Below are 14,049 nucleotides of genomic sequence, written 5' to 3'. Positions count from 1 at the left end.
TTGATCTTGATGAAATCCCAATAGTTCACTTTTGCCCTTGCTTCCCTTGGCTTTGGTGATGTTCCTAGGAAGATGTTGCTGCGGCTGAGGTCGAAGAGGTTGCTGCCTGTGTGCTCCTCAAGGATTTTGATGGATTCCTTTCTCACATTGAGGTCCTTCATCCATTTTGAGTCTATTACTGTGTGTGGTGTAAGGAAATGGTCCAATTTCATTTTTCTGCATGTGGCTGTCCAATTTTCCCAACACCATTTATTGAAGAGGCTGTCTTTTTTCCATTGGACATTCTTTCCTGCTTTGTCGAAGATTAGTTGACCATAGAGTTGAGGGTCTATTTCTGGGCTCTCTATTCTGTTCCATTGATCTATGTGTCTGTTTTTGTGCCAGTACCATGCTGTCTTGATGATGACAGCTTTGTAATAGAGCTTGAAGTCCGGAATTGTGATGCCACCAACGTTGGCTTTCTTTTTCAATATCCCTTTGTCTATTCGGGGTCTTTTCTGGTTCCATATAAATTTTAGAATTATTTGTTCCATTTCTTTGAAAAAGATGGATGGTACTTTGATAGGAATTGCATTAAATGTGTAGATTGGTTTAGGTAGCGTAGACATTTTCACAATATTTATTCTTCCAATCCATGAGCATGGAACATTTTTCCATTTCTTTGTGTCTTCCTCAATTTCTTTCATGAGTACTTTATAGTTTTCTGAGTATAGATTCTGTGCCTCTTTGGTTAGGTTTATTCCTAGGTATCTTATGGTTTGGGGTGCAATTGTAAATGGGATTGACTCCTTAATTTCTCTTTCTTCTGTCTTGTTGTTGGTGTAGAGAAATGCAACTGATTTCTGTGCATTGATTTTATATCCTGACACTTTACTGAATTCCTGTACAAGTTCTAGCAGTTTTGGAGTGGAGTCTTTTGGGTTTTCCACATATAGTATCATATCATCTGCAAAGAGTGATAATTTGACTTCTTCTTTGCCGATTTGGATGCCTTTAATTTCCTTTTGTTGTCTGATTGCTGAGGCTAGGACTTCTAGTACTATGTTGAATAGCAGTGGTGATAATGGACATCCCTGCTGTGTTCCTGACCTTAGCAAAAAAGCTTTTAGTTTTTCTCCATTGAGAATGATATTTGCGGTGGGTTTTTCATAGATGGCTTTGATGATATTGAGGTATGTGCCCTCTATCCCTACACTTTGAAGAGTTTTGATCAGGAAGCGATGCTGTACTTTGTCAAATGCTTTTTTCTCATCTATTGAGAGTATTATATGGTTCTTGTTTTTTCTTTTATTGATGTGTTGTATCACATTGACTGATTTACGGATGTTGAACGAACCTTGCAGCCCTGGAATAAATCCCACTTGGTCGTGGTGAATAATCCTTTTAATGTACTGTTGATTGCTATTGGCTAGTATTTTGGTGAGAATTTTTGCATCTGTGTTCATAAGGATATTGGTCTATAGCTCTCTTTTTTGATGGGATCCTTGTCTGGTTTTAGGATCAAGGTGATGCTGGCCTCATAAAATGAGTTTGGAAGTTTTCCTTCCATTTCTATTTTTTGGAACAGTTTCAGGAGAATAGGAATTAGTTCTTCTTTAAATGTTTGGTAGAATTCCCCCAGGAAGCCGTCTGGCCCTGGGCTTTCATTTGTTTGGAGATTTTTAATGACTGTTTCAATCTCCTTACTGGTTATGGGTCTGTTCAGGCTTTCTATTTCTTCCTGGTTCAGTTGTGGTAGTTTATATGTTTCTAGGAATGCATCCATTTCTTCCAGATTGTCAAATTTGTTGGTGGAGAGTTGCTCATAGTATGTTCTTATATTGGTTTGTATTTCTTTGGTGTTAGTTGTAATCTCTCCTCTTTCATTCATGATTTTATTTTTTTGGGTCCTTTCTCTTTTCTTTTTGATAAGTCTGGCCAGGGGCTTATCAATTTTATTAATTTTTTCAAAGAACCAGCTCCTAGTTTCGTTGATTTGCTCTATTGTTTTTTTGGTTTCTATTTCATTGATTTCTCCTCTGATCTTTATGATTTCTCTTCTCCTGCTGGGCTTAGGGTTTCTTTCTTGTTCTTTCTCCAGCTCCTTTAGGTGTAGGGTTAGGTTGTGTACCTGAGACCTTTCTTGTTTCTTGAGAAAGCTTGTACCGCCATATATTTTCCTCTCAGGACTGCCTTTGTTGTGTCCCACAGATTTTGAACCGTTGTATTTTCATTATCATTTGTTTCCATGATTTTTTTCAATTCTTCTTTAATTTCCCAGTTGACCCATTCATTCTTTAGAAGGATGCTGTTTAGTCTCCATGTATTTGGGTTCTTTCCAAACTTCCTCTTGTGGTTGAGTTCTAGCTTCAGAGCATTGTGGTCTGAAAATATGCAGGGAATGATCCCAATCTTTTGATACCGGTTGAGTCCTGATTTAGGACTGAGGATGAGAACTATTGTGGAGAATGTTCCATGTGCACTAGAGAAGAATGTGTATTCTGTTGCTTTGGGATGAAATGTTCTGAATATATCTGTGATGTCCATCTGGTCCATTGTTTCATTTAAGGCCTTTATTTCCTTGCTGATCTTTTGCTTGGATGATCTGTCCATTTCAGGGAGGGGAGTGTTAAAGTCCCCTACTATTATTGTATTATTGTTGATGTGTTTCTTTGATTTTGTTATTAATTGGTTTATATAGCTGACTGCTCCCACATTGGGGGCATAGATATTTAAAATTGTTAGATCTTCTTGTTGGACAGACCCTTTGAGTATGATATAGTGTCCTTCCTCATCTCTTATTATAGTCTTTGGTTTAAAATCTAATTGATCTGGTATAAAGATTACCACTCCTGCTTTCTTCTGATGGCCATTAGCATGGTAAATTCTTTTCCACCCCCTCACTTTAAATCTGGAGGTGTCTTTGGGCTTAAAATGAGTTTCTTTGAGGCAACATATAGATGGGTTTTGTTTTTTTATCCATTCTGATACCCTGTGTCTTTTGATTGGGGCATTTAGCCCATTAACACTCAGGGTAACTATTAAGAGATATGAATTTAGTGGCATTGTATTGCCTGTAAGGTGACTGTTACTGTATATGGTCTCTGTTCCTTTCTGATCTACCACTTGTAGGCTCTCTCTTTGCTTAGAGGACCCCTTTCAATATTTCCTATAGAGCTGGTTTGGTGTTTGCAAATTCTTTCAGTTTTTGTTTGTCCTGGAAGCTTTTAAGCTCTCCTTCTATTTTCAATGATAGCCTAGCTGGATATAGTATTCTTGGCTGCATGTTTTTCTCGTTTAGTGCTCTGAAAATATCATGCCAGCTCTTTCTGGCCTGCCAGGTCTCTGTGGATAAGTCAGCTGCCAATCTAATATTTTTACCATTGTATGTTACAGACTTCTTTTCCCGGGCTGCTTTCAGGATTTTCTGTCACTGAGACTTGTAAATTTTACTATTAGGTGATGGGGTGTGGGCCTATTCTTATTGATTTTGAGGGGCATTCTCTGAACCTCCTGAATTTTTATGCTCGTTCCCTTTGCCATATTGGGGAAATTCTCCCCAATAATTTTCTCCAGTATACCTTCTGCTCCCCTCTTTCTTTCTTGTTCTTCTGCAATCCCAATTATTCTAATGTTCCTTTGTCTTATGGTGTCACTTATCTCTCGAATTCTCCCCTCGTGGTTCAGTAGTTGTTTGTCTCTCTTTTGCTCAGCTTCTTTATTCTCTGTCATTTGGTCTTCTATATCACTAATTCTTTCTTCTGCCTCATTTATCCTAGCAGTGAGAGCCTCCATTTTTTATTGCACCTCATTAATAGCTTTTTTGATTTCAACTTGGTTAGATTTTAGTTCTTTTATTTCTCCAGAAAGGGCTTTTATATCTCCCGAGAGGGTTTCTCTAATATCTTCCATGCCTTTTTTGAGCCCGGCTAGAACCTTGAGAATTGTCATTCTGAACTCTAGAACTGACATATTACCAATGTCTGTATTGATTAGGTCCCTAGCCTTCGGTACTGCCTCTTGTTCTTTTTTTTGTGTTGAATTTTTCTGCCTTGTCATTTTGTCCAGATAAGAGTATATGAAGGAGCAAGTAAAATACTAAAAGGGTGGCAACAACCCCAGAAAAATATGCTTTAACCAAATCAGAAGAGATCCCAAATCGTGAGCGGGGAGAATTGGGATAAAAAGAGGTTCAAACAGAAAGAAAGAAAAAAAGAAAAAGAAAAAAAAAGAAAAGAATTAAAAAAAAGAAAATGAATAAAGAAAAATAGAAAAAAGAAAATATATATATATTAGATAAACTAGATAAAAAACATTAAAAAAGAAAAGGGTAAAAGTTAAAAAAATTTTAGCAGAAGAAGAGAAAAAAATGAAAAAGAAAAAAATTAAATTAACTGCAAGAATAAAAAAATCACAGGGAGAAAGCCATGAGTTCCGTGCTTTGCTTTCTCCTCCTCTGGAATTCTGCTGCTCTCCTTGGTATTGAAACCGCACTCCTTGGTAGGTGAACTTGGTCTTGGCTGGATTTCTTGTTGATCTTTTGGGGGAGGGGCCTGGTGTAGTGATTCTCAAGTGTCTTTGCCCCAGGCGGAATTGCACCGCCCTTACCAGGGGCCAGGCTGAGTAATCCGCTTGGGTTTGCTTTCAGGAGCTTTTGTTCCCTGAGCGCTTTCCGTAGAGTTCCGGAGGACGGGAATACAAATGGTGGCCTCCTGGTCTCTGGCCCGGAGGAGCGGTGAGCCCGGGGCCCCACTCCTCTGTGCACCCTCAGAGAACAGCACCCAGTTACTCCCGTCTGCCTGACCTCCAGCCACGCTCCGAGCTCATCGAGCCTGCGACCGGTTCAAGGTAACACCGAGCTGTGAGCTTACTGTCAGCTCTGTCTCTGTAGCCGGCTTTCCCGTTCCAATACCCGCAGCTCGACACTCAGACACCCCCGATCCTTCTGTGACCCTGCGGGACCTGAGGACAGGCTGACCCCGCGTGAGCTTCAGCCCGGTTTAGCTTCTGGAGCGATGTCCCTCAGCGGAACAGACTTTTAAAAGTCCTGATTTTGTGCTCTGTTGCTCCGCCACTTGCCAGGAGCCGGCCCCTCCCCCCGGGGTCTATCTTCCCGTCGCTTTGGATTCACTTCTCCGCCGGTCCTACCTTTCAGAAAGTGGTTGTTTTTCTGTTTCCAGAATTGCTGTTCTTCTTCTCTTCGATCTGCTGATGGATTTGCAGGTGTTTGCAATCTTTAGATAAGCTATCTAGCTGATCTCCTGCTAGTTGAAATAGTCTCAGCCTGCTACTTCTCTGCCATCTTGACTCCTCCCTCCTTTTTGAAGCTTTACAAAGATACTGTCCAATTTTCAGGACTCTGATTTTTTTTAAGTGGCTAAAATTCAAATGTAGCAATAGTTTAGAAGATAGGACTATACCCTAAAACAGACTTTATAGTCTATAAAAGAAAAATAATGAAAATTTGAAACTATGGAATTATAAAAGTGATTAAGGATCTTTAGAGGAGAGAGGAAAAGGTTCACTTTGGTTGTTTAATGAGTCCTTCCAGTTAAGAGAGTAAGAATTTAGGGAAATAAGATTGATGTTTCAGTCAGGTAGTTTATGTACTAAGCAGAACCTTCTCATTCATGAACTCATGGAAGCTCTTACTCTGGATATTTCTTAAAATCTTCAATGACTTAGGTAAGCTTTACCCAAACTGGTCTCTTGGAATACTGCTTTCCAGGACACTTTAAAGCTGTAATGGAGACAAAATGGGGCTTGCATAACTTTTAGAGATGTTGGGATACTTTGTTGCAGAGTTCTCAAGGACCTTTTGATGATCATAAGTATTTTGAAGCTTCATGAGAGAGCATGGTATGGCGTATTCTTCAAATCTGCTATACTACAGAATCCCCTTAAAACTATGTAGACAACACACTTAGCACAACAGATCTGCTAAATAATGTCTAGAAAAACTTGATTAATGTGTTTATTTTCCGAATAGGAGTCAGTGGTAACTATATAGTTTGAGATTTCTATTGTCTTTCATAATCTACAATGATTTTTCTTTTCTAAAGAAAAATCTCCCATCAATCTTTCCTTTGGAAAATTTTTGCTTTTCTATACTCAATTTGAGTAAAATTCTGACACTTAGGAAAAGTTGAGGCATATTTTTCCCTGACTTATTCCATCTACTTGAACTCTCATATAATATTATTAACATAACAGGTGCCTGGTGGTTTAGATGGGTAAGCATCTGCCTTCAGCTTGGGTCATGATCCCAGGGTCCTGGGATGGAGCCCCGCCTCCATCTCTGTGCTCAGCAGGGACTCTGCTTCTCCCTCTCCCTCTACTGCTCCCCCTGCCTGTACTCTCTCATTCTCTGTTTAATAAGTAAATAAAATCTAAAAAAAAAAAAAGATTTAAAAGAATATTGTTAACATAAAAACAAAGTTTATGACACAAAAATATGACACAAAAATATGGCACTACTTCACCCACTCAAAACTAAAAAAAAAAAGAACAAAAATTTTTAATATTTTCAAGTGTTACTAGCCCTCACAATATCCCCTCATCGGCTGAAAGTTCCATTTGGAAATGGGAGTGCTAAGGAGGAAAAAGATGAGTAAAGTTTATAAAAGAAAAGAAAATGAAAAGGGGGAAAGGAAAGCAAAAGAAGGAGCTGTGGGGAAGTTTTCTGGGGGTCTTTACATGACCCAAAAGTAAAGTCAACAAAAAGATCTAAAGCCTTATTCTTTATTACCCTCTTTCCTTTTTAGTCATAACTATCTGCATTTCCCAGATCCACTCATAATCACCAAGTGTAATGACTCATTCTAAAATAAATAAACATAGAGTCTGAGCATAGATCATTGGCATTCACAGTCAATATTCCGTTTTTATTCTTTCATTTTCTCCGTCCCTTTTTTATTTGCTGCCTTCATCAATTATATCTTAACTGTGATTCAAAGTAACAGGGAAAAACAAAGCTTTCTCTGTATGAATGTCCTTCTCTAACGCATTATAACACTCTTCTCAGCTTCAAGGGCTTTCAGCATTTTTCCATTGCCAAAACTTACAGGTGAAGTTGGCCGGAACTTTGGCACAGCAGCTAAACAGAAAGAACTAAAGCACCAGATGGAGTTACAAAGGCAAGACCTTAACCATCTCCTTGAGATCACTCCTTGGATGTGCTGTCACTGTATGAACCAAATGTATCCAAAACTAAACATCAATCCCTTCCCTCCCTTCAATATTTTACTCTATAAAAAGCACGTTATTCTGGTTTACCCAAACCAGAATCCAGAAAGTTAGTTTTTAACTATTTACCTTTTACCCATTTCTCCCTGTCTATATCCAAACACATTCCAAGAGAACGATTTTATTTCCTGCATAAACGCCACAGCATTCACATGTCTTCATCTCCAGTGGCTCTTCCCTGACCCAAGCCACAGTTCTCCTTTGCCTTTATTACTACAATAATATCAAAGCAATTCTTCATATCTACTCCAAACCATCTTATATTCAGTTTCTAAAGTACATGTTTTAAAATAGAGCTATGTCATTCTAGTGCTTAAAAGCCCTCAGTGATTTCCCATTGGCCTACTGATAGCCATATTGACTATCCTTGACTGTTCAACAGTTCAACGCATGCTTCACCTCTCTTCCTTTTGCCCACTACACTTATGCTATTTCAGACTTTTTCCATCCTAAAACAAGGTTAGGATCTTTCCTTCCTCGAAGTCTTTGCATCTGCTGTTCTTTCTGCCTGGAATTACCTCTTCCCCAAGCTGACTAATGCCTATTTCATCCTTCAGCTTAAATGTCACCAATTGTCCCCCCACCCACTCTCCTGACCCAGTAACACACTGCATATTTGAAAGTATGATACACTTCTATTTCAGAACATTTACCTCAGTTAATCAAATATCTATCTATCTATCTATCTATCCTGTCAGAGAGTAAGTTCCATGAGAACATGGGCTACATCTAGGTTCTTCGCACATTTTCTCTTTAGTACTGGTTAAGCCCTACATGGTAAATATTTGTTACATGGATGTATTAGTAATTATCAATAATTATCTGCTTACAAGTTTCTTTTTTCCCCCTCTCTGTTCAATTCCAAAATATAATGATATATACAATCTCTCAATTTTATTCACTACTGAAATAGTAATATCTTCAAATTCTTTTTTTTAAAATTTTTTATTTTTTATAAACATATATTTTTATCCCCAGGGGTACAGGTCTGTGAATCACCAGGTTTACACACTTCACAGCACTCACCAAAGCACATACCCTCCCCAATGTCCATAATCCCACCCCCTTCTTTCAAATTCTTTTCATGGTAATGTTGGGAAGGTGGTTTCTACCAGCTTTTGTCATACATTTTTGTTTTATGTGAGCAAATAGTTATTAATCATTTACTATGATTGTGCTAGGTACTGGAAATGTGATAGTGAATAAATAAAACTTGGTCCCTACCCTCATTATAAATACAGACAAGTGTGGGAGACAAGCACAAAACAAGAACGTGGAAGTGGTAACTGAGAAGTGCAAAGAGCTTCTGGAACATACAGCAAGATTTGGTTGAGCTTTTTGGCTCATTTTTCCTTAATCCTCTATATTGTTGTAGTTTTAAATCCTGGCAATGTGAATATTATCTTCCTATTTTTTGAACACTTCCATCATTGCATTACTAATTGTTTAAGTTTAGAGTTACTTTCTTTCATCTTCCCCTTCCTTTGTTCAATCCAGGTTCCTAATCTTTTAAATCCTGCTCCTTCTTCCTCGCATTCCCAAGAAACTTATGACACTTTTAGTAGATTGAGAGAGGTTTATACATTTATTATCAAGAGAATAACATAACTTCTCAAATGGTGAGACACTAGCATTTTTTTAAAGATGAAATTATAAAGGTTTTTTTTTTTGCTAGTGCAAGACTGATAAATGTTCCATCATTGTAAGTTTTTAATTATATTTGAAGATGATCTAATAATAATAATAATACATAATGCTTATTCAGTGATTTCTTTTTGCCAGGCTCTGTTTTATGTCATTTAATCATCATTACATTGTTACATAGGCAAGTTTTCTAACTCTATCCATTCTAGAGAAAAGGAAGTTTTCAAATAATTTGTAATAAGAACACACTTGGGCATATTTTTAATATTAAATCTGCTTGACCTTTTCCTTCCATTCTGTTGAATGAACATTTAATTTAATTATTTTCCTGAAAAGTAGGGGAAACAGGGAAACTCTTATTTAAACAAGAAAACATTGCCATCATCTGTGCAGGATATGAACAAGAAGCTATTCAGAGGTCAAACTGTTTTTCAAGTACGCCTGGCCCAGAGTTCTGTGAGGCATCAACTAAAGGACCATGGCCTCCTCACCTTCAAATATGACTAGCTAAAGTATGAGTTGCTTGTAATATTAATTACTGTGGAATTGAAGGTTAGGAAGGTGAGGGGGCTAGTTTAGAAGGGGAGGATTCTTTATCTTTGGCGGGACAGAGGGATATAGCTTATTGACAAAGGAAAGCAACAAGCTTGTGAGATAGAAATAGTATGAAATTTAGAAAAACGTATAGCATGGTAAGAATTCAAAGGGGGCCCATAAAGGGGGAGACAATCCCAGAATTTATTCTGAAGCAAAGAAAAAAAAGTAATGGTGCCTGCCCTTTATTGCAGATACTCGAGGGTGTTTTATGAAAGAGGGAAACACCTTCAAAGGCCATTATTATAATCTTTTATGTAGGGTCACTTCAGTCCCAGAAAAAAATGTGATTTACCTATTTATTTTTTGCATTATATTATACGAAATCAGAGGTTTTGAAAGTTTCAAAGACATGCTAAAAATCACCTACTTGATTTACAGAAGAAAAAAAAGGAAAGAAAAGTGGATGAGACAAATGACTTGTCCATGGTCACACAGCTAGAGGCAGAACTAGTCCTGGAAACAAAATCTACTCCGTTTTTTAATTCAACACCTTGGTTTTATTATTTACTTATTTTTATAAACTGAGATCATAAGTATAAAGTATGTAGAGTTAAAACCTCAAAAGAACAGTAGTACTTAAAAAGAATTATACAAGAATAGTTAAAAAAAAAAAAAAACTTAAAATGTTGCTCAAGCAAAAGTGAGGTCCAGTTTACTTCATAGCCTAAAGGGATGTGGACAAAGGCCAGGCAGAGAAAGCCAATCCCAGGTAGAGATCTAGCAGACTCCTCCATAAGGAGCGAGCCAAGGGGATGTCATTTGGCTTCCTTCCCCTCTGTAGTTTGTGATCCGACTCCATCCCTGACTGGGAAGGAGCCTTCTAAGGACAAGTTGAAGGATTAATTGTCTCGCAAAATGGAACAATGTTAGGACCAGCCTTCCCAACCTGTGGGGAAATAAACCTGCTAGAGCTAACCGATTTAGCAATCTGCAAGAGCTCCTGACCCAGAGACAATTCTGGTTTTCAAAGCAGCTTCAGAACAGTGGATCTGCTGAAGACTAGAATTGCTTACAATTCCTCAACTGTGATTGTGCAACCTGTGACTTTGAAACTGTAGCTCTAAGTTTCCCAAATACGGGGTTACACGTTGGGATTAAAGCTTATTAAAGAGTACTTACAGTTCCTGATATTAAACACATGATCTGTATATTACTCAGCCACCTACATCCATCAGTTTGAATCTTTTTTTTTTTTTAAGATTTTTATTTATTTATTTGACAGATCACAAGTAGGCAGAGAGGCAGGCAGAGAGAGAGAGAGGAGGAAGCAGGCTCCCCACTGAGCAGAGAGCCCGATGCGGGCCTCGATTCCAGGACCCTGGGATCATGACCTGAGCTGAAGGCAGAGGCTTTAACCCACTGAGCAACCCAGGTGCCCACATCAGTTTGAATCTTTAAACACTGTCTCTATGTACCTTGGAATATCATGAGCGTTCTCAGGATATTTACAAGTCTAAAAACATAATAAAAAGCCCACCTTAGTCCAATGATCCTGTCTGGAAACTGTAGCATCTTTCTTTCACGAATGGTTCTGATGGGGAAGAGGCAGGGTTGTTATGTGGTCTCATTTGAAGTTTTATCTTTTTAGCATGTAGTTAAAAGTATACAGTTGCATGAGGCTGAGTTTTGTGGATTTTTTTCTTAAAGACAAACTGAAAAAAAAAAACAACCTTTTTATTAGCTTCACAATAAAGTTACATGCATTTAAGTCAATTGAATTTTTTGGAACTTTCTTACAGTGTTATGCTTGGAGTTTAGTGTATCTAGAGTCCAAAATTCTCTCCTGGGTTTTACTCAGAAAACCCATATGCCTCTCTCTGCCCGGATGTCCAATAGGTATTTCAAATAATTTCTTCCAAACCCAGGTCATGTGGTTTCCCTTTAAACTGATTTGCCTCTAATAGCTTTTGTTTTGTATTCCAGTTGTGGCAGCACTATCTGAAAAGGACGGAAACTCGAGTGAGAGCAGTGATCCATCCCATCCTTCTCTCCCTTCTCAGACCAGACGGCTGGGTCCTCTGATTTGGGCGCCGATTTATGCTTTGAAAATCATCATTCCTCTTCTTTTTTTAACCTCTTTCCCTGGGTGAAGCCCTTGTTATGTTCCTTGACTGATTTAGTGTCCTAAACTGCTAAATCCACTTTGGTTCTCCTCGAAACCGTCATGGTCTGTGTTGTTTCCATGATCTACAGAAAAGACACATATGAAACAAGCAGGCCACGCCTCCAGTCATTATTTGGCTCTCCATCTGCCAGAATACAGACCCCAAGCCTCTTAGTGACCTCAGAGCTCACTGAATACCTCTTCCCTCTTCGCTAACTGGGCTTCAGAGAAAGAAATACCATGTTAGCTGCTTGAAATAACAGTGATTTGTTTCATTGTTTCTTTTCATTTGTTCCTTTGTCTCTTGCCTTGATAACTTTGTTAGGGATGTTCTGTCTTCCTGAAATGGTTCTGCCTCCCATCTCCATTTTTGCTATATTCTACTTAAGTTTTTGAGTTTGACCCTAGGTGTAACCTCTTTTTGGCCTTTATCCCAACCAGCTGGCTGGCTGGATCCCACGTTCTTGTTCAGTTCCTGCCAGCCTGATTGTCTGGGAGCAAAACACTGCTCTAGATCTGTTCCATCTGTTTTTAGATGGATATCCTTAAAGAACCTATTTTCCTTGTAGCAACAGTGTGGGGAGATAACAAACTAGTCTTATTACAATACGTACTTAAAGCAAGTATTGACATAATTCTATAACTCACCTAGTGATAGTAGCATTATATTGAAAGGACAGTGCAACGTTACATGCTAAGTATTTTCCTCAAAGTTGTGAACAATTGTGAATAGTTAGTACAAAGGGAAAAAAGACTTAAATATTTTCCACAGAGGTGTAAATTGCCTTTATCACAGAGTTTGCTACTGTTCCCCCAAATCCATTCCCCAATTTCTCCTTAGTTATAAAATCCCCAGTATTTAGCTGGGCACATAGAGCCTAAGAGGCCATGTATCCCAGGGACCCTTTCAGCGCAGTTTCCCATGTGACCGAGTTACCGCCAAGGCTCTCCCAGGAAGCGTTACTAAAGGGAGGGGGCCCTCTGTCATTTCTTCTTCCTCCTTCATGCTGCTTAAATGTATTTTACCTATTGTTATGTATACATTTATTGTAACCAATTTTGTATACTTTGTGAGAAGAAAATGTACAATGGATCAATGAGTTTTAAAGAAGACAGGAAAAAATCAAAACAATATCTTGTTAAAATTAGGAAGACAAAATTATATTTATCTCATCATGAGTATTTTAGGTAATACTCGTGATGTGAAGATATACTGATAGTTATGAAAGAGTTGGATCTTATGCAGGGCAGAAAGTGGAATAGTACATTTTAAGCATATTCTACTAATGTTTCAATTTAAATTAACATATTTATATTCTTGTGATAAAGAATGCAGTACATTAAAAAAAAACACTAAAAATGCTAAAGCCTGATTATTCCATGGGAATTTCTTATATGGATTCTATGTACTTGTGAGAAAGGGGGTTTTATTTTACAATGGCCAAATTCTTAAGTTAAAGTGTATATCTAATGTAATGTCTGCTTTCTCGTTTTTAAGTAGACATTTTATTTGGAAAATATTTATTAGTTAATCTACTTCTAGATAATGGTGTGTTATATACCCCCAATTTAAAACATCTTTATTAAAGATAATAAATAACAGTTAATATTTTTGAGGGCTTTCTATATGCCACTATACTAAGAAATGAGTATAGATTTCTAATTTCATCTTCAGAACAATCTGTATATCTTCCTGTTACCTAAAAATTAATGGAATGTTAAGTACCAGGTGTGGTGATAACTATTAATGAACTGCGTCTAACTCATGCTCTTTACCACAGATTTTTTATTTTGCTTTGCCATGACAAGTACTTTATTCACATTCTTTAAAATATCAGGATGAGGGGTGCCTGGGTGGGTTAAAGCCTCTGCCTTTGGCTCAGGTCATGATCCCAGGGTCCTGGGATTGAACCCCGCATCGGGTTCTCTGCTCAGTGGGGAGCCTGCTTCCCCTTCTCTCTGCGTGCCTCTCTGCCTACTTGTGATCTCTGTCTGTCAAATAAAATAAAATAAAATAAAAATAAAATATCAGGATGATATAGCTAAAATATTTATAATGATAGATATACTAGTGTTTTTTTTTTAAGATTTTATTTATTTATTTGACAGAGAGATATCACAAGTAGGCCGAGAGGCAGGCAGAGAGAGAGAGAGGAGAAAGCAGGCTCCCCGCTGAGCAAAGAGTCAGATGCAGGGCTCCATCCCAGAACCCTGGGATCATTACCTGAGCCAAAGGCAGAGGCTTTAACCCACTGAGCCACCTAGGCGCCCCTATACTAATGTTTTTGCTGTATTTGTATGTTCTGTCTTCCCGGTTTTCAAATATATAATTCAAGGAGTTAATTCATTTTCTGCTTGTTGATATTTATGGAAATTCCTTGCAGCAAGACAACAAACCGTTAATGTAAGAATGTAAAACTTGGCCATTCTTGAAGTTATAGTATTTGTTAATTAATTTAACCTGCACGTATTTACTGAAC

General features: G+C 37.9%; 1 protein-coding gene across 1 annotated transcript in view; it reads left to right on the top strand.

The window, feature by feature from the left end:
- Positions 1–12,974, top strand: part of HGF (hepatocyte growth factor) — a 101,142-nt gene extending 88,168 nt beyond the window's left edge. Inside the window, exon 18 of the mRNA XM_013060667.2 lies at positions 11,389–12,974. Coding sequence (XP_012916121.1) covers positions 11,389–11,487 — 99 coding nt within the window. The 3' untranslated portion in view covers positions 11,488–12,974. The remainder of the gene's footprint in view (positions 1–11,388) is intronic.
- The last annotated feature ends 1,075 nt before the right edge of the window (positions 12,975–14,049 follow it).

The sequence above is a fragment of the Mustela putorius genome, unplaced genomic scaffold, assembly GCF_011764305.1.
Source record: "Mustela putorius furo isolate JIRA1106 unplaced genomic scaffold, ASM1176430v1.1 tig00003845_pilon_pilon_pilon, whole genome shotgun sequence".
Taxonomy (NCBI): Eukaryota; Metazoa; Chordata; class Mammalia; order Carnivora; family Mustelidae; genus Mustela; species Mustela putorius.
This window is presented reverse-complemented; position numbering and strand designations above follow the sequence as displayed.